This window comes from Danio aesculapii, chromosome 11 (assembly GCF_903798145.1).
Source record: "Danio aesculapii chromosome 11, fDanAes4.1, whole genome shotgun sequence".
NCBI classification, from domain to species: Eukaryota; Metazoa; Chordata; class Actinopteri; order Cypriniformes; family Danionidae; genus Danio; species Danio aesculapii.
In genome coordinates, this window is record NC_079445.1 from 27,272,857 (window position 1) to 27,295,313 (window position 22,457).

Consider the following 22,457-nt stretch of genomic DNA (forward strand, 5'->3'; position numbering starts at 1 on the left):
GGCTCATGCTAAGTCTGATCTCATAAAACCAGGATTGAGAGATCTCTGAACGCTCCACCCAACTGTTTGAGTCCAAGATCCCGCGGGATGAACGGTGTTATTTGTAGTTGTGCTCTAAGCCTGACATGTTATCGCAATCCGTGGTCAGCGGCAGTTAATGTACAGGGACGTCTCGAAAGCCCTCGCGGTAATCACTGATGTTTATCAGAACCCGTCATCTCCAAAGCTAATTAAAAATCATCAAACAAGGCTAAACAACAGAGCTAATTAACAGGACACAGAATAACAATTCTCCACGGACAACAGGCTACCATGAATTTTCATACAAACTAGCGGAGCCTTCATGAGACTTTTTTCAACGTGCTAGTGGCTATGCTACTATACTAACACGCACTGTGAATGAAGCCAAAATGGTAAGACTAGCAATTACTTTCTTAAGAAGCTTCATTTTGCCCAAATTAAACTGTGAGTAGGGGTGCACGATTCTGGCAAAAATGTGAATCTGTAGATGTATAACAAAGGTTAATATTAGTAGGCTATTATTGTTAATTCTCAAACATATGGTAAAACAACAATAATAATATTAGGCCTATGTGTATGTCTACTGTTGCTTAAAACGCAAAACTTAGTATGGTCATTATGATGGACTTGAACAGACTTTCAATATGTCCTGTTTGTTAATTCACAGTAAAATGATGACATCAGAATACAACTATTCATAATTATAAAGTTGAATTATTATGTCTGAGACATGTGCTTGTCATTTGTCATTGATAGCATTATTAGACCTTTTGTATTCACTGGTAAAATGAGACATTTGTCATTATCAGATTCCTTCTTGCATTATATTCAACATTATAGGCTACAGTAGTTATACTCGCCCAGTAAACATTTATTTCCATGCACAACACTATGTGTTAGCTATGAAAGAAAACAAAAATCTAATTCTTGTAATCATAATGGTAAAACGCGATATGATCATTTAAAGTTGAGAAAAAACACAAACATGCAAATCCAACCTCCTGCACGGCCCTCAAACGATCGCTCTGTGCAACAAACTGAACGTTATTTACAACTGTATTACCTGTTATTCACAGCCTATGCAGGTTCTGTTCACTAAAGTAGGTGTCATTGGCATGCAGGCGCACGTTCTCGGTAGTAAACAAACAGCTCGCGGTCAGTTCACATGTGGTTTCGTGGCCACAAATACATCATTACATTTGGACAAAAATTACATTTTTACACACTTTGACACACTTTTAACACCATTTGAAGGTGTCCATATTGCAGTGAAGAGTTGTGCAACCGCCTTGCTTCTCTCTTGATCTTTAAAATATAATTGGCTGAATCATAGAAAAGCGAAAAGAATTCGAAATGGTTCGGCAGCAAGCTATCGGAATGTAAAAGTGCACCACTTGAGAGGATTCGAGAGAACACAGTCATGTGAACTTTGGTTCCGACCTCAGTAGTTTTCAAGGGTTTGATTATTGCGGTTGCCTAATTTCCAATTATTTAGGATGTTTTTTTACAGTGACATACATAAAAAAGGTGCGTACTGGCGAGTTGATGTGCATTAATGATATATACACTTTTTTTCCTAAAAAAGCAGGAATCTCATGGTAACTACACTGTAAAACCCAACAGTCAACTTTATCAAATGAAATGAGTGTAGTTAACTCAAAATTGACTGAAAGTTAATTCTACTCATTTGAAGTGTTTTGAACTCAGTGTTGAAGGTAATGAGTTAATTAAATACCTCATTACTTCAACTTAAATGGAGCAAGTTCACAGTTCTCATATACAGTAGATTTAGATTTTTAACTCTAATGGTTTGTAGCAATCGGTTTCCTCAAAAGGTTTGAGTTTCATTAACTTATTGGGTTTTACAGTGTATTTCGACAGTAGAAAACAGTATTGCTGCTTCAGAATATTTCAGACATAAGGAACACATACTGGATAAGTGGAGCAAAGCCACTCATGCAACAACTTAATCTTCCATAGTTAAATAAATTTGATAAAAAGTGTGCAACATTTTCACACTAGAAAGCACGACGTTTAAACTGATTTGCTGATATGCTGCAACGGCCCCTTTACATATGAGATCAATGTAACGAATTTTGATGCTCTCGCCGGCGGAGCAGTAAAGGCAGACAGCGTTGTCCTCAGGGCGGCCAGAGCGAACTTTAACACTCTCGCAGCCTTCAGTGTGAACGCACAGTAATGACAACAATATGATTTTTAGTGTTCAACTAAAGTTTTGACAGATATCAATAAATATTGGTTTCTCTTAAGACTTTTTAAGCGCATTAAAAATTTACAGTTGAAGACAGAACTATTAGGCCTCCTGAATTATTAGTTCATTATCATAATGGCTTTGTTCTGTAGACCGTCAAAAAACTATTGCTCAAGGGAGCTAGTAATATTGACCTAAATAGTTTAATAAAAACAAATAAAAACTGCTTTCATTCTAGCTGAAATAAAACGAATCAGACTTTCTCCAGAAGAAAAATATTAAAGGAAATACTGTGAGAAATTCCTTGTTCAGTTAAACATCATTTGGGACGAGACTTTAAAAAGAAAATAATAATAAAATCATAGGAGGGCTAATAATTTTGACTTCAACTGTGTATAATTTCTTTAATTTAGAATGTAAATATCGTGCATTTGTTCATATTATCAGCATTAGCTATCTACATTAAAGTTCAGCCAGCCAGTACTGTCATTAGGCCATCAAAGAGAGCTGACAGAAACTGAATGATGTGGTGTTTTCAAAAGAAGAAAAAAAAAAAAAAACATGTCATTCAAATTCTATACTTTAAGCTCATCCATTTAACCTGCCACTGTAAATTCCTGCACCATACGACATGTCACACAATCAGTGGCTCGGCACCCGACTGCTCCACAGCGGGGGGAATCTGTGTGTTTCTTCATTTTCCATTTGAGTGCTCCATCAGACACAGGAGGTCCGCTCTTACCGAAGCCACAGAGAAGGAGCGTTACAGAACTGCTGTGGCCCAGTCATAGCAGACACATCTATTAAACCAACACGGGCGTGTGTTTTTCAGCAATCAGTTCTACACACTGCTTTAATGGGAGCGTGACGATTTGCATAACCTGACACCAGGCCATAAATGTGTGTGGAGAAGAAGTAGAGATGCACCAACTGACAGCCAGAAATCAGAAGCTCCAAACATATGACTGACAACTAGCTTTTAGTTTGTTTTTTGCAGCCAATCTATTACTTACAAAACGGAACAGCAGTCATTTTAATATCACTGGCTCATTGAAATACATGCTTCAGCCTACATGTTTGTGAAACTGCAAAAAAACGTAATTTAATATACAGTTGAAGTCAGATTTATTAGCCCACCGTATATTTCTTCCCCAAATTCTGTTTAACAGAAGGAATATTTTTTCAACATATTTCTAAACATAATAGTTTTAATAATTCACTACTATTATTTATTATATCTTTGCCATGATGACAGTACATAATGTTTTACTAGATATTTTTTTTTAAGATATTAGTATTCAGCTTAAAGTGACATTTCAAAGCTTTGTTAAATTCAGCAAGTTAGGGTAATTAGGCAAGATTGAACTTAAAATGGTTTTAAAAAAAATTAAAAAGTTATTTTATTCTAGCCAAAATAAAACAAATAAGAAGAAAAAACATTATCTGAAATACTGCGAAAAAAATCCTTTCTATGTTAATCATAATTTAGGAAATATTTGTAAAAGATTTTTAAAAATTACTACTAATTTTGACTTCAACAGTATGTTTGACTGCAGTTTCACGCAACATTTTGTTCCTTTTCAAACTAAAGATGTAAATTCCACAAAAATAATAATAATAATAATAATAATAATAATATTTTCTAATTTTAGTGGAACGTATATACTACAATAATAATTTAGTTGTGATATGAGCTATAAGCCAACTTTAGATTTAATCACATTGGTAGCTTTTCAATTAAATAATATTGTACTCTCAGAAATAAAGGTACAGGAGCTGTCATTGGGGTACTACCTTTTCAAAAGGTACATATTTGTACCTGAAGGGTCCAAAATGGTACCTCAAAGGTAATTTTTAGGTACATTTGGGTATTAATATGCAGCTTTTAAAGTCCCTTTAAAGTGTATTAGAGTCTTTGGTAAATCGTGCATCTTTTGACAAGGTAGTGCCCCAGTGACAGCTCCTCTACCTTTATTTCTGAGAGTGTACACTCAAAAAATGTTTACTGCTGCTTGTTCAAACTACCTGTTTAAAATGAGATAAAACAACAGAATTCTTGTAATTTCTTTGGTCAATTTATTTGTTTATGTTCAGTCCATTTAAATTTAAAAACCATTAAGTTAACCTAAGTGTTTTGTGTTGGGACAACATGATGGAATTGTGTTGGTCCAACTACCTGGTTAGGGGATTTGTAGTTCCCAGCATGCTTTGCATGGGATTGAATTAGGGAAATGCTGACAATAAAAGTAATCTTAGGTGTTTAAAGTTAATAGAAAGACTTGTTAGAGTTTCATCTTCACTTTAGTTTGAAGATTTAGAAGATTTTCATGTGATGCGTAATTAGTAAAATTTCAGTTTGTTGCTTTGCTCAGTGAGCAGTAATTGTCCTAAAATTAGTTCTGGGATCAGTCTCATTCAACTGTATATGTAGCTCATAAAATATGCTTAAAATGGCTCTTGGTACATTTAGGATCAAATAAAACCAAGAGACTTCGAAATGCACGACACATAATAGACATACGTGATATTATCAGACCTTTGAGTTTAAGCTAAATAAGAATACAAATGTATTTAAACTGGGGGGACGCAGTGGCGTAGGTAGTGCTGTCGCCTCACAGCAAGAAGGTCGCTGGTTCGAGCCTCGGCTGGGTCAGTTGGCGTTTCTGTGTGGAGTTTGCATGTTCTCCCTGCGTTCGCGTGGGTTTTCTCCGGGTGCTCGGTTTCCCCCACAGTCCAAAGACATGCGGTACAGGTGAATTGGGAAGGCTAAATTGTCCGTAGTGTATGTGTGTGTGAATAAGTGTGTATGTGTTTCCCAGTGATGGGTTGCAGCTGGAAGGGCAAAAAATTGTTTTTAGTAAATAGTAAATAGTTTTTTTAGTTGGTACTAAACAAATTTATTGGATGGAAATCCTGCCCTCAATTAAACTGAGTTCGTCCAATAAGTTATTTTTTGAGTGTACTGAAGGAGTGCTGTTTAGCTCCTTATAATGCATGTAAAGACAATTTATCAACAATTCTTACAGCATCTAGAATAATTAAACATGTCTATTTCTTTATATGGAATTCAAATGCTATGACAATTGGAGATAGCACTGTATAGAAACTGAAATCTACAGGTAATGCTAAAACACTGTATGGTCACGCAATGCTGATGCTGCTAACATGAACAAAATATATTTCAGAACAAATTATAGCAATAATAATTAGCACGGTTTGATAAGATATAAGCTGAGCCATCGTTAGACTTAATCCCATTGCTAGTCAAAAGTTGCTATATACGTTCATATGACATTCTCTGGTTAAAAAAAAAAATCTTATTAGAGTCAAACTTACAAGATGTACAATCAGTGATTTCAACAAACAGCGGTGTAGTGGTCGACAGCCCCACATGCATCTCCAGACATTAGATTTTTGCATCATTTCTGCATATAAAGCAGCTACATACAAGCTACATATAAATGCTTACACTGTTAAAAAATTAATGACACAAAGTCAAGACAACAAATATTTTTATGCTGCTCTAACTTAATTTTAATACTCCAATTTAATAAGTTAATCAGGTTTCAACTCAATTTCTTAAGTTATATAATGTTTAACTTAAATTTTTTTGTTGATCAAATTAACTTTTCTAGTCATCTCAACTTACACAAATCAAACTGACAAAAAATATTAAGGCAGCAAGATTTTTTAACAGTGTATACATACTTCTTTACAGCTATATTTCGAAAGGATACAATCTAATTTAATTTAGAAAAAAAAAGGAATATAAAAAAAAAAATTCACCAGCTGGATCCAGTCATGAAACATCAAGATCGACTAATCACTAAGAATAAAGCGCTTAGTCCAAGCAGCAGCTTTGCAATATCAACTATTTAAGCAAGCGAATATTAAACCTTTCCATTTACCCAAGAGATGCAGACTTCCATTTGCGACAGGGGTAACTTCTTTGACAGTGCGACACAATAAAGTTGCCAGGGTTATCTGTGACATCGAGGGGCAAAGAAGCGTGCCGTCTTCAAAAGGAAAAGAAAGAGAGAGAGACATGTTCAGCTTACAAGAGGTTCTTGATGTTCGGTCATGCTTCAAACAGATCACAGTCAACAGGGAACAAATTACAGGCAAGTCTGAGATGTACTAAAAAATGAAATGTACTGAATCAGAATGATGGAGACACGCTGTGTGTGCATGCACAATCAAACCAATTATGGTTAAAGAGATTCACCCCAAAAAAATGAACGTTCTGTCATCATTTACTCACCCACACGTCATTCCAAAACAATTACTTTTGCTCTTCCGTGGAAAGAAACAGAAGCACATTTTCTATGCAATTACAATGAAAGTAGAGCTTTATAAAGTTAAAAAAGGACACAAAACACTAAAATTAAGAGCGCAAGGCTTGTAAGCTAAATGTCTTCTATATCTTTAGAAATTAAACTGTAAAAACGTGTATATACATATAAATAAAAAATTATCATGTTCATTTCTTTAAACTGTATAAAACGTTCTTTCTATCGAAATGGGTAAAACATAATAGTTTATGTGTAATTGCATAGATAAAAATTTTAAATGACAAAGTTTTATTTTGGGTCTGCACTATGATGCTGCACTATGAGTCTTTTAATATACCATTAAAATATTTTGTCATATATACACTACCTGACAAAGGTCTTGTCATCAATCCCAGTTGTAAGAGCAACAAATAAAAACTTGACGTCTAGTTGATCATTTGGAAAAGTCGCAGATACTGGATTTTTTAGATGAATCCTCTGTTCATCAGAAATTCATCATCCCAAATATTGCAGAAGACCTCTTGGAACCCGCATGGACCCAAGATTCTCACAGAAATCAGTCAAGTTTGAGGAAGGAAACATCATGGTTTGGGGTTACATTCAGTATGGGGGCATGCGAGAGATCTGCAGTTTCAAGACATTTGTGCTGCCCAATACATTACAAACCACAGAAGAGGGCAAATTTTTCAGCAGGATAGCACTCCTTCTCATACCTCAGTCTCCACATCAAATTTCTTGAAAGCAAAGAAGGTCAAGGTGCTCCAGGATTGGCCAGCCCAGTCAGCAGATATGAACATTATTGAGCATGTCTGGGGTAAGATGAAGGAGGCAAATTGAAGACAAATCCAAACAATCTTGATGAACTCTGGGAGTCCTGCAAGAATGCTTTCTTTGCCATTCCAGATGACTTTATTAATAAGTTATTTGAGTCCTTGCAGAGATGTTTGGATGCAGTCGTCTAAGCTCATGGGAGTCATACACAATATTAATTCTTTTTATACTGCACCATGACTTTATATTTTACACTGTACATTATTTCTGTTAAGTGACGAGACTTTTTTACTTTTAATTTAATTTTATTTAATTACCGTCCTAATTAAATAAAAAAATAAGTAATAATAATACTAATAATGATAACAACAACAATAATAATAATAATAATAATAATAATAATAATAATAATAATAATAATAATAATAATAATAATAATAATAATAATAAATATATATATATATAGGTAAAATAAGCATAATCTAAAGGTCTTTGCATTACATTCAAGCCACTCCTGATAGCAAATGAAACAAGTCAAGTTACTATTTGTTGTTACTAAAGCCTGGACTTTTGCCTGGTAGTGTACATACATAAAAATGATCATTATATAATATTCATTATATATTATATTTTAGTCTTTTAAAATCCTGGTAACTTTATGTGACATATAGCAAAATTCGTCAAAAATGTCTTCATTTTATTGATAATTTATTTTCGTATTAATATTTCAATATATGAATAGCCAATGCTGTCAACTTTAAATGATTATCTAAATAATGGCTGAAGCCACAGAAATTAGAGGATCATTAATTACATTATCATTTAATTAATCATTAATCGCTAACAAAATACATTTTATTGCGATTTGATATGATATTATTATTTTGATATGATATTATTATTATGATATTATAGTTTAACATCTGGCTCAGTAATTCTACAGTGGCTACAAAACTGACTGATCAAAAGTGAAAGTGGTTTATTGGATTTGCTAAATTTGTTAAGGTATGTGGTTGCAAACAATTTATACGGGCTGAATTTAAACAAACAAATTAAGTTGAACACATGACTAAAAAGTTGAATACTACTAAATTTAATTTGTTTATTTAAATTCAGCCCATATAAATTGTTTGCAACCACTTACATTTTATTAGTAAATCCAATGAACCATTTTTTGTATACTGTATATAGGGATAAAAATAAATCATAGACATACAAGAGCAATCAGAATATTTTAGTGGATGTCGTCCATCCCTCAGTGAGGTCGTGCAAAACAATGAATGTTTAAGGACATTCAAATCCTCTTCCGAATGAACGCCAGGCGTTTGTAACACACTAAAGAAGGGCAGGAAAGCCATCAGCGCTTATAGTCCAGAAAAGCTGACTAAGACTGTTAGAAGACTGGAATATCTTGTTACTTGCTTCCAGTGCATGTTGCATCTCAATGATTTCAAATCAAGGTCAGGAACTTTGGATTATGCATAATCGCACAACTGAGTATTGGCTGATTCAGCTCTCATCTGACTGAGGGGATGTTAGAGGCGGGCAGATTGAAAAAAGGCAGTGAGGTAAACCAAGATAAAGAATAATACAATGAAAAAGAAAGACAAATGTGCTTAGGTAATCAAGTAGAGTGCTGAATTCACATCTCTGGAGGAACAAAAAACTGAATGTTCCTAACCTTGAAACCTGAAGAACTTAAAGAATTAGAGAGTGTGTTGTTGAAATCCATAAGAGGATAGAACATAAATAGTCTAAAATCAATACTTAATTCACAAGCATAATTCCTGTGAACTGAACATCCACCCATAACTCAACAATACAGAAAGTCTTGTACTTATCCAACATGGATGAGGGCAATAAGTTCTTAGGGTTGCATGAATATTGACAAAATAACAATTGTTTCATTTAATTAGACTGTTTATTTGACCACTAAAGTATTTGTGAAACCTTATTTATTATTATTTTTTATTTAGATTTGACAGTTTTATGCCAGCACTCTAAAATAACATCTGTAAAGTAGCGGTCTCCCATATTTTGTGATTCATGATTTTTACTGTTTATTTATTTAATTCAATTCAATTCAATTCAATTCAATTCACCTTTATTTGTATAGCGCTTATACAATGTAGATTGTGTCAAAGCAGCTTCACATAAAAGGTCACAGTAAATAGGAACAGTGTAGTTCAGTTTGTAGTGTTTAAGTTCAGTTCAGTTTAGCTCAGTTCAGTGTGGTTTAATAATCACTACTGAGAGTCCAAATATTGAAGAGCAAATCCAACGATGCACAGCTCTACAGATCCTGAACCATGCAAGCCAGTGGCGACAGCATAATTATATTTATGCTTTGGAATTGCATTATAGGCCCTTGATCTAGAGGTCTGCATACCTGCGGCTGTACCACAGGAGCTACGGGACCTGACCAGACTTCGTGCAGCAAGAGAATACATTTCTGAATGAAACGCGGTAGTGGTCGGAAACTCTGGTGTAATTTGAACGGGAGTGGATGATATTGCATTCCCGACGTTATATCAGTGAAGTCCTCGTTCTTATTGAGCACAGGTACTGCCTATGCTCGAAAATTTTACTTATCCTGAACGCATGGACCAGTGCTTTTTGCACGTGCATTTTATTCGCACAGAAGACACACTGTCCTTGAAGGACGTTCAGCTTTCAGTAGAAAACAGTCAGTTTACTGTTAGGAAACCCACATCAGGCAAGTCAGATGTATGGGAGTCTTTTTCAATGCGTCATGGCCAACAATTCTGTTCCATTGTTTATCATTTTAAGTGACAGATTTCTTTTTTCCACGACACTTTTCCTGCTGTGTTGACATAAAAATGTTACGATTGTATTTTACATTAAAATAACAAATAGGGGCAGCAATGAGGCGCAGTAGGTAGCACAATCGCCTCACAGCAAGAAGGTCGCTGTTCTCCCCGTGTTCACATTGGTTTCCTCCGGGTTGCACCACATGTCCAAAGACATGCTCTATAGGTAAATTGGGTGGATGGATGGTTCCCGATGATGGGTTGCACCTGGAAGGGCATCCACTGTGTAAAACATATGCTGGATAACTTGCTGGTTTATTCCGCTGTGGCGACCCCAGATTAATAAAGGGACTAAGCCGAAAATGAATGAATGAATGAATGAATGAATAACAAATAGGCTATGTTGTACATACATTAATTTTTATTTATTTTATTTTTGCAACACATTTTCTGTGTTGCCAGTTAAATGTTAAACGCATCTTGACAAGACAAATAAAAATAAATACAATCCTTGCACAACCTACAGTTTTATTTGTTATCTCTCTCTTTTAGTAGTACCCAATTTAAATGTCAGATTTTGGAAACCAGATTTAAATTTAGAAAGAACGATCGGGTCAGGTAGAAAATTATTCTAAGCGGGCAGCACGTGAACAAAGACTGAATATACAGCAGAAGCGGTCGGGTGTGGAATAAAACCTCGCAGGAGCAGGTGAGAGTGGGACAAAAAAAACGTGCAGACCTCTACCTTGATCTATACTCTAACCACTTTTGTAGTTGAAAAGTTTTTAAAAAAGTGACTTTTATTGACTTTTTTAGTTTGAAGTGGTATATTGTCTGTATTGGTGTTGTACATTATGGCTCAAAAGCCTGGTAATTACTGCCAGTACATTTTCGGTTATTTTACAGACTTATTTCTATATTTTAAATTTTACAATATATTGATTTCAATCCTAAAATGTCAATAAAAAGGACTTTGTTAAACAGTAGAGTTGTATTTTTAACATCAATTGATAAAGCAAACATAAAGGTCCAATAATGCAATTCATAACAGTAAATAAATGGAAAACACCAGTGGATAACAAAATACAGAAACTGTTAATTAACAGATTTTTATTTTTTAACAAAGTTCAGCAAAGTTTTTCAAGTAAAATTTTTTCCATAATAGTCGATGTGTTTGACTGACTCCTAAATTCAGTCAAAAGATAGATTACTTGAGCTATAAATTATTATTTTATAGTTGATAGGTGCATTAAAAATATGTAAAGAATTTGTTTATGATTTGGTTGAAATGATGCTTCATCTGAGTGAATAACAAAACATCTCAGAGCCAATAACATTTCTTCAAATAGCTGGAAAATAATGTGCAAAACAATGACATTAATGATAAAAGCCAAAAATCACCACCTTCTTTACAAAAAAGTGTCACACTTTACAATGAGGTTTCATTAGTTAATGTTAATTGATGTATTAACGAACATGCATTGTGAAAATCAAAATTCATGCTTCCTAACATTAATTAATGTTAATGCAACGAGTTGACATGAACTAACAATAAACAACTTCCATTAACTAACATTCACAAAGATAAATAAATACTGTAATAGATGTATTGTTCAGTGTCTGTTCATGTTAGTACAAACATCAACTAACATTACCTAACGCAACCTTATTAACTAAAGTGTTATCAAAAAAAGTTCCCCTAAACTAAGCCATTTCAAGACTCCATGATTAATTAAATGGGAACAGATTGCATCTTTTCCTGTTTTCGTTTTACAATCCTCATATCACCGCAGAAGATAATCTACACCGCTAAAGACACAGAAAAGCAGGTAGCATCCAACCAAAAGTAACATCTGCCTTTCTCTATGCTGCACAGCCAATCGGGTGACATTTGATTAATACAAGCCGAACATCTAGAAATCTCCATATTATATCCCAAAAGGACTGCGGTATCGTAGATTGCAGGATAATTGCTCGGCCTAATCATTACTGACCAAGGGTTAATTTGTATTCGCAATGAGTAATAATCTTCTCCAGACTATTAATGAAACCTAATGAAGGTGTATGAGAGGCCTACTGTCAGACCAATTAGATGTCATGTTCACCACCACTGCATCTGAAAGACCAAAAGGTTTGAAGGAAACAGCTAAACGGCATCTGTGCAGACCTGGACACCTGGCGAGATGGAGTTTGTTCCACCAAACCAATTACCGCATCTTATTTTCCCAACTTACACCCAACATAACAAACCTATAATACCTCAAAAAGGGCAGATTTTTCGAGAATTACAGCACAGCGCCCATGTCAATATAACGTGAGATTAAAAGACCAGATGTTTGCTGGATAAATGAGCCAGACCTGCTTTGAATGTCATGTTTTGCTTTTTTTATTATTATGAAAGTTGGCTGCTGGAGCTTAAATGTGAGTATTAACATTCACAGGAGGCAACACATGCTCTTTAATCAGTTAAATGGAATGCATGCCTTCGCTATTTTGCCTAAAATGGATTCTGTTGATTGAACAAAACTTCAATTGAATTTCAATCAGAGGTGCCAAGTTCCCTCATGCGGTTAATCAACTATTTGGAATAGCAGCATTTATGGCATTAAATTTATATTTGCCCAAAATCTCACTCTAATTTGTCGCCATGGCAACAAGCCAATGAATCAAATTGATCGAAATCCCAACACGTTCCTACGACCTGCATTATTAATCACTAAACAGTCATCTTATTTTGTGTGCTGTATTTACAGTCACAGTACGCAGAGATGAATTATAAATAAATCATGCATAATGAACTTTCATATATACATTGGCACTCTGGGCAGATTTTGCAAGCCAGCCTGTTTCAACGCATGGTCATTCTCAGCCTGTAATATTAATGACTGTGCATTTCACGGGAATAAAGTCTAAAAAAATATTGCAATGTCATGTCAAAGCCGTTTGGTTTACAAGCCACAACCAAGACAAAGAAGCTGTTCTCCTCAGCGACCCTGCTAACCGGCGATAATCGGTAATGTCATGGGATTAAATCCCTTTGAGTTTCCGTCCTGATGGCCATAAGCTTTCTGTTATCACCGCAGAGCAGGTTTTGGAGTTACATAATTCCTACAACCAAACAAATGCTTCAAAACTTAAAAAAGAAATATGTCCAGAAAGCTGGCAAGAACTCAAAGCTACAGCCTAAGATTAGCTTCAAGGACTAATTGAGCTGCAAAACAGCAGTGGGAGCTTTGCTTTAAAGGGCTTTTCAAAAGTAAACAGCGATCAAACGCATGCTATTCAGAGCCCATATACTGTACTGTACATCCTCCACACCCATTTAAAGGGACCGTTCATCTCAAAGATTACAGTTCTGGGACCATTTACTCTGTGGTAATTCCACACATGGAACGCTAACGATACAGTTATGAAGTACACTCACCGGCCACTTTATTAAATGCACCTTACAACTGCTTGTTAACGCAAATTTCTAATCAGCCAATCACATGGCAGCAACTTGGTCTGATGAGTCTCGATTTCTGCTGCGACATTTAGATGGTATGGTCAGAATTTGGTTTCAACAATATGAAAGCATGCATCCATCCTGCCTTGTATCAACAGTTCAGGCTGGTGGTGGCGGTGTAATGGTGTGGGGGATATTTTCTTAGTACACTTTGGGCCCATTCATACCAATTGAGCATTGTGTCAACGCCACAGCCTACCTGAGTATTGTTGCTGACCATGTCCATCTCTTTATGACCACAGTCTACCCATCTTCTGTTGGCTACTTCCAGCAGGATAGCACGCCATGTCATAAAGCGTGAATCATCTCAGACTGGTTTCTTGACCATGACAATGAGTTCACTGTACTCAAATGGCCTCCACAGTCACCATATCTCAAACAAGAGAGCACCTTTGGAATGTGGTGAAACGAATGGCATCATGGATGTGCAGCCGACAAATCTGCAGCAACTGCGTGATCTATGTCATGAAGGCAGTTCTAAAGGCAAAAGAGGGTCCAACTAATAAAGTGCCCTGTACCTAATAAAGTGGCCGAGTGTATATTCTCCCTAAATCTAGACATGTATTTTGTACTCTGAATGCAAATATGCAGTGCATTAGTGCCTGCTCACCTTTTCCCCCATTACTTTTATATAAATCCTGTGTTCTATGAGTTAAAATACAACAATAGAAAGTTTGATCTGAAGCAAAGAAATAAATCTGGGATACAGACTTCATTACACTACTTTCTGGTATTTATTGCAACAATATCAATGACTAGAATTCACATAGATCCACTGAGATTCAAAAAAAGTCCTACATCTATTTATTTATCTACTTTTTATAAGCACACACATCATGTAATATCTATGTCATTCATACTAGACTCTAGAGGGCGCCCTTGCAAATACATCAACTATCCCTGTACCAGAGGAAAAATAAATAGGCAATGCTAATCAAAATAGCCTTTATCATTCTATAAAATAACTGTGCAATAGAATGATTTCTTCTCATTCCGTCACAGGAAAACCACGTCTGGTCAAAAAAAAAAGTGAAATTATATAATCGACTGATGTTATGACATTGTTATAAATCTTTGTTTGTAAACAGACTCATACTCAAGCAAAAATGTATCGTACATGTGCTGCTGTAGTACATGTATTCATTGCACAAACCAACTGTAGGTTTTGTCCTTATTATTGTGGGAAGAGTAATCCTTATCATTGGGAGAATCTTTATTGTTACAGTATATTGCAAATCATACGATGTCTCTCTATTTTAGAGAAAAAATATATAGGTAAGATCTATATATGAATCACTGTCAATGACACAATAAATCTAAAAGCACAGAGAGAAACATAAAACTCTTCACCATCAAATTTATTGATTGTGTCTGTTGAAACTACATAATTCAAGGTTATGCACAAATATATAAATATTAAGAACTTCGAGAGCATAGGGAGACTTTATTGCATCATTCGTGGCCTATGTAATCAATATGTATGGATATTGAGATTTTCTATGGCTATTATTGATAATTAAAAAAAAAATTTCATCATGAAGATTTCAAGAAATCAGGGGCTAGATTTAACATGGACAATCAACTATTGAAATGTCCCCACCAATAATTTAATTCACCAAAACAAATAGTAAAAAAATGCCGCAAAAAAAAGTCGCACTGCCCCCCAAACACCTATGAACTGTGATTGGCTGTGCCTCTCCCTGCAGTCACATGAGAGGCTGTAGCTGCGTTCAGATACAAGTAGCAAGCGCCAAAACTGCGAAGGTGAATTTCCCGTGCAAGAATAAGGTGTGACATACGCAAGTAAGGATGGCAGCAGCAAAAAAAGGTGGACATAAGGAGCTTTTTTTCAATGAAAAGTGTTAGTCACATATTCGCTACTCAAGTTCGCTACTGAATGAGTCCATCATGATAATGCTGTTAATACTTGTGTTTTTGCCCGCTTTAATGCACAGTCTATCGTTATAGCAGACTGATATGGTCTGTGAATAATATACCTTGAAAACTAACTGCAGAATAAACAGCTAAATATAAAAGTATAAATATGATCCCTGCCAGTTCTCTTAATCTCTCAGAGTAGCATGTCGAATTTGAAACAATTTGTCAGAAAAATACAACCTGTTCTCCCTTATTTATTAATACTTATATATAAGACATATTTCATTTGTACTATGGCTAAAATAAATGGAATTCCCTCTTTATCAGTTAATACACATTATTTTAACATTACACTATAAGGCTCATGTGCATTTAAACTGTATTACAGTTTTATAAATAATGAAAATTTTGAATAAAGAAATATGAAAAGATGCTTATTTTTAAGATAATCTCTTAAAACTTGTTTTAAATTAAAAACTGAAGCCTACAGGCAAATAACAAATGGCCAGTACATTCTACTTTCCTCTGTCAGAATTTAGCCAGTTGAATAAAAAGAAAATTCAAACATAATAATAATAATAATTCACTTTTGGTCTTTCAAACCACCCAACCCCCCCTTGGCTAAGGGCCTGACTATTTAATTTAACTTAATCAATTTTATGAAGAGAGGATTAATGGATAACAAATAGCAGTTAAATAATGTATATATATATTGTATTCACCTGTCCCCAACCATGTCACGTGCAAACCTACACGTTGCAAGAAGTCTATAAAATATAGACTATAATATTTACAGTCTATAAAAGAATTATTTTATATATACAGAAGCTTTCATATATTGTTTTTAATTTTAGAAAAAAATATTAATATTCAAATGTACATTTTTTGTTTAACATTTTATCGGAATAAAACAAAATCTTTTCCATTTGAATTAAATATTCAATATACATTTAATTTTTTTTTAATTATGCACATATACTCATCTACACAAAATTATTTAATTGTAGAATTTAGATATTTCCACCCCAAATAAAAAAAATGATGTCCATATTTTTTACACAATTATCTAAAAAAAAAAAATAAAACAGAAGTTTTTCAGTTTTTTTCTGTCAGTTTTTGTTCAATTTCTAATATCCCTACTAAAGAGCAGACAGCAATGGCTTAATTTCCCTCTTTTTCTTACATAAACCTATTGAATGGCCCTGAAAGACTGAAATGTTGTGCAAGGACCACTTTCATGGTGTTTTTATGTGCTTTTTTTTTAACCTTGATAGCCTTTATGTTGCTTATGAATCTTCAATTCTTCAAAAATGTCTCCTTTTGTGCTCCACTGAAAGGAAAAGTAACCCATAAAGCTTTGGAACAACATGAGTGTGAGTAAATGACGAAAGATTTTTTTTCAATACTTTTCAGTGAGGAGAAAGAAAACAGACCTTGAACACGTTAACACCATCTCCAGAGCACATCGAAAAATGATTAAATTAACAGGATCTCATAAAAGCAGTGCTAGTAAGCCAGTGACATGACATTGCGCTGACCCTTTCCTTAAACAACATAATCTGCGTCAGCCGATTGCTTTTGATTCAGGCCCATCTGAACCCTCTAAATCTCCCTCCCAACCCTGGTTACTGACCCTTAAAACTGCAGGAAAATTTTCATTAGTTCGAGATCCTTGGTTTCATCTGACAGCATAGATTTGTGCACCATTTTCGCCAATGCTTTATTGGTGATTGAGAAACAAAGGGAAAAAAAAACATTGCTGACATCCCAGACCATTCTCGTTTTTTACCACAGCATTCAGCCTCATTGAGCATATGTTGCGAGCATTTAGCAGTATTGGCCGGGACCCAAACTACAAAACCGAATAATTGAGTTTAAATGGTCCAGACTGATCAGCATTGTGATGGCAAATCTGTTCCTTTCAACCGGTTTCCTCAGATCCAGCAGACAAACCTCCATGTTACCATCAGCCATGCATGAAAGTAAAGAAGCTTTGAACCATTAAGCCACTGGTTTAATGCACAGGACTCCGAATCACTTTCTCTTTTCGCCCCCTGGTGCTGTGAAACAAACCGAGTCCGAGTGGCTACACAGTTCAGCTTCACTGCGCAACAATCCATCACAAAGCTGCCAGTTTGAGAACGGACCGACTGCTAACACATGGATGCTGCATGGGAAACACAGCCAAACCACAAGTGTGTCTGGAGAATCTCTGGAGATGAAGCAACCCACCGAACATGGTCTATCGTTGTGCTCTATAATCTGCTTTAGATAAACCTTCCACTAAACAGCACATAAAACTCAACTACTATAGCTACTCACACTGTAAAAAAAATTACATCATTTCAACAGTAAAAAAACTGTAAAAATGCTATGGTAAAATTCCATGACTAGGTTAAGCCAGAATCTCCTTGATCCCCATGACTCTGCATTGGTGTTGTGGAAATTTAAAATTGACCCAAAACAAACCAATACGACTGGTTAAAGAGCCCCTATTATGGGTTTTTGAAAATGACCTTCTATGCAGTGTGTAACACAGCACTTAGTGATTGAAAACATCAAGCTGAGGTTTAAATCTGAAGGTGCACCGCGTTTACTATCTATTATTATCTATTCTTTAACGAAATAGTCGACTCAGAGTCGAATAAATGAATTGAGTTGGGTTTGGATCTTTTCCTGAATGCATCGACGTCAATACGGTACATCATTAAATATGTAGCACCGGATATGGTAAAACGTGAACGTGCCTTTCCCTTCAGACACTAGCAGAGCGTGGGGGATTACAGGACTGATCATGACGCGAAGATGACGATCACTGACAGATGGAGATTTGACAAAGTTCATTTTCACAACAGTATAACCACCTAGTGCTGTGTTTGTTCCTGTAATTTTTCAGATTTTTGATATAATAACCTTCGCTGAAACACAGGATTTTACAGCCGTTTACTATTAAAGGAAGAAGCAGCAGAGACTATTATGTATGGTACTTTGTCAGATTTTGACAGGGACTGTTACAGTTCATATGGACCATTTTACTTTTTTCTCCGGATCATAACATGCAAGTGTAATTAAAATCACTGCCTTGTTCTCTGTAATTTGCAAACTATGTATTTAATTGTGTGTTGTCATTTTTAATTGGTCCGTGTGGCTTGTAATCACTTATCTATTATAGATCAGTGCTTATGATGTACATCTTAGGTTAAATCTTTATGGGGCTATTCACATATTGTGTCCAAAACCATGATGAATCATTGGATTGGTCATAGGACCAATCAGCGCAGATTACCCTTATGCAAAAGAGGGGTTTGGGAACAAATGAATCGCTGAACGAATCATATGGGAGTCGTTGGAATAATTAGGTAAAAATTAATGCATATTTGGAGAACCCCAAAACCCAAATATGACTTTATATAGTGCATAAATCAAAAAATAAAATCCAGTTAAACAATTAAACTTGTTTATAGTAAGTTTCCTAAAGATATATGGTAAATAACAATCAATTTAAAATTTGCTGCATGACATCATTTTTTAGTTTTTTTTTTTTGTTGTTGTTGTTGTTGTCGTTGACATTACTTTGGTTCTTTTTAGGTTTTTTTTCCTCTTGAGTTATGCAAGTTGCATCTAATGTTTCTAAATAATGTTTATTGCATTACTTTAATTTTATGTGTGTTACCATGATGGCGTTTAGTAGTACCTTTTAAATATTAAGCATTTGTTTCTGCCTGTAGATAAACAGCTTGTGATGAGGATTGGTTCATCATGTGACTTTCTCATCAGCACATGCTTATGGTTGTGTTTTTGTCTGTGTTACAAAGGTATGACGATGTGTCAGTAGTAGATGTTAGTACTTCACAACATCGGTGTATGATACTATAAATTAATGAAATACGGTTATATACTGTAAACATTTTCAGATGTCCTTTACAATTGTTTACAAATTTTTTAGGGTAAGATAAAAAAAATTACAGAGCACATTATAGACCATTTCAATGTGTGTCATTGGCCCATGAACATTTCCTTCTTGTTATCAAAATATATAATAACTGTAACAAGAGGCAATTCCATCTTAACTTCATGTTAAAACAGCTATCATAACAATATTTATATGGCTCTATTTGGATTCTCGGAAGCTATAGAAATTAAAAATGTAAAACAGGAAATGCGTTGGGACCATTGTTTTTGTTTACATCCTTCAAAATGGTCTATAGTAAATACCATAGTGTTTTGTATAGTAAAGTACATTAAAAGTGTATTATAGTATTTACATCTCTTTGCTAATGGATCCTATTGCATGCTGTAGTATCAACTATCATGCACTGATAACTTGGAATAAATACTGTAATAGAGTTTAGTTTTTACTACAGTAAACAGCTGAGCTTAAGTGAGCATCCATTTAGTTGAATTTTACATGAATATCAAATCCATTGATACAGAGAACTATCACAGCATAGAAAAGGTCTCAACACCTATTTTCCCTTAACCCATTTTTATGCATGATTTAGGATTTAGCACATAAAAAAGGTGTGTGGAAACAGAATTCATCGTTCACTCATCCTTTACTTGTTCCAAAACTGATAGACTTTCCTTATTCTGTTAAACACAAAAGAAGATATTTTGATACCCCGGATTATTAAAGGGACTAAGCCGAAAAGAAAATGAATGAATGAATGTTCATATAGGACACTATTAACAAGGCTACATTCATGAAACCACTTTTAAAAATGTGGGCACAAATGGGTTAATAAAGAAAGAAAGCAAGAAAGAAAGAAAGCAAGAAAGCAAGAAAGCAAGAAAGCAAGAAAGAAAGAAAGAAAGAAAGAAAGAAAGAAAGAAAGAAAGAAAGAAAGAAAGAAAGAAAGAAAGAAAGAAAGATAGTTTTAGTATAGACAGATAGCTTTGTTTCCAGCTGCAGTGACCTCTTTCACTGTGCAGATGAATCATACAGAGGTCATTATCATATTGCTAATATATCATGGCAGAGGCACAGTGCTTGAAGCGGTGCACCTTCATAATTCAACCAATCTCTTATTAATAAAGTTCTACACTTCCATCCATTACACCTTTACTATGCTGTGCTGTGATAAAACTGGAAAACTAATGATACACCATCACATGCCGAGCTGAAACTGTAGTGCTTATACAGATGATGCAAGTCACAAACCTATTTCTTGTCTTTTTCCCTTTTGGACACAGTTTCATTTCTAATAAACAGTAAACAGTTCTACATGTCTGCTCACTCGCTGACACTAATCTCATTCATGGATATGGTGTTACTGACTGCCACAGTTTCACTTTGTTCACTATTCACTTCAGTGGCTCAATGCTGATTATGTTCATAGTTGAGTTCGTGAACATGTATGTTTTTAAAGGGATAGTTCACCTAAATATGAAAATACATTATTTACTAGTGATGGGTCATTCTTTAACGAATCTTTTATGTGACTCAAGAATGATGAGTCCTCTCAGGGAGTGATTTGTTCATTCGCGCATGTCCACATTTTTGCAGATAGAGGAGAAGATTAGTTCATTTTTCAAGTCCTCTATAAGGTTTGAGTCATTCGTTCATCACGTGAAAGACAGAAGCCAATCATATGCATTTAGAGCCAGAAAAAGATTTGATCCATTCATTTCTTGAGTCTTCGGTTTTGAGTCTTTTTACATGCTGTATTGTGATGAACAAACGACTCAAAAATCCGAAGACTCAAAAGGTGTACTAATCATGGGTGTTTCCAGCTCAGAATGTATGCGTTGGTTAAGCTTATATGGGACTGTCAGTGTCAGGTGAGCAAACCACTCAGATTTGAAGACCCGTCAGAAGAGGTGAGCAGAGATAATCATAGATAAATCACAGAAAAAAGCATTGCATTGTATAGTAGCATTCTAGTTATGGCTTGTTTGTAGTGTGATCAACATTTGGGTTAGTTGTAGATGTGTTTGAGAGCATCTTGTAACATTTTAAAATTATTTTGGCAAATTGAACGAATTGAATTATATGACTCAAAAAAAGATTTGTTCTTCTCGATGAGCGAGACTCAAAGGTTTGAGTCGGTGAAATGATCCGAAGTTCTCATCACTATCATTTACTCATCCTTCACTTGTTCAAAATCTGTTTGCGTTTCTTTCTTCTGTTGAACACAAAGGAAGATAAACTGTAGCAAGTTGGGAAAAACAGCCAGTGACCTCTATAGTATTTTTTGTTATTGTTTCTTACAATGGATGTCAGTAGCTGCTTTCTAAAAAGTAATATCAGAATAACTTGTTTTTCTATTCAACACAAAAAAGAAACTTAGAAATGTTTAGAAATACTTGAGTGTTAGTAAATGGTGAGGGAATTTTCATCATTTTTGGATGAACTATCCCTTTGAGTATAATCTATTTCTGCCAACATTTGTCTCTGAAATTCTGGGAGAATGGGGATGGGAGGTGGGAGAGTGGTGGCGATGTATGTTTGTCTGAATAATATAGTTGAGAACCGGGTTAGTAACTGTACTGTGGTGTTAGTAACTGTACTATGGACCCTTTTTGGGTGGCGGCTGTGATCGGATATTATACCAAAGTTGGCAACCCAAAAGAGTTGAGATTGTACCAAAAAGCTGAGGACCAGGGGAGGGGTAAAATTACGGGTGTTTTCCAGGAGAAATAACAGAACGGGAGGGTTTGCAGGAGATGGGTCTGAAATACGGGAAGACTCCCATGAATACGGGAGTGTTGGCAGGTATGGTCAAAGACTATAGAATGCACAAGATATGTCACTTGTATAGTTTTGAATGTGGAAAAATGTAACGGTCAATATGGCGAATGAAGGAGCCACTCATCAATCGCTATAGACTGATATTTTTTTATAAAGAAACTCATACCAGACATGTGCTTTTACAACAGGTTTTGTGGTCAACAAACAATCTGCAATCTCAGCGATTACTTGCTTCACACACATAAGAAATACAGTTGAAGTCAGAATTATTTGCCCCCTTTTGAATTTGTTTTTCTTTTTAAAATATTTCCCAAAT

At 35.0% G+C, this 22,457-nt stretch overlaps 1 protein-coding gene across 1 annotated transcript in view; it reads right to left on the minus strand.

Moving 5' to 3' along the window:
• iqsec1b (IQ motif and Sec7 domain ArfGEF 1b) overlaps positions 1-22,457 on the minus strand; it is a 359,306-nt gene that overhangs the window by 211,409 nt on the left and 125,440 nt on the right. Inside the window, 1 exon segment of the mRNA XM_056468517.1 lies at positions 6,142-6,249. Within this exon segment, the coding sequence (XP_056324492.1) occupies positions 6,142-6,249 (108 nt within the window).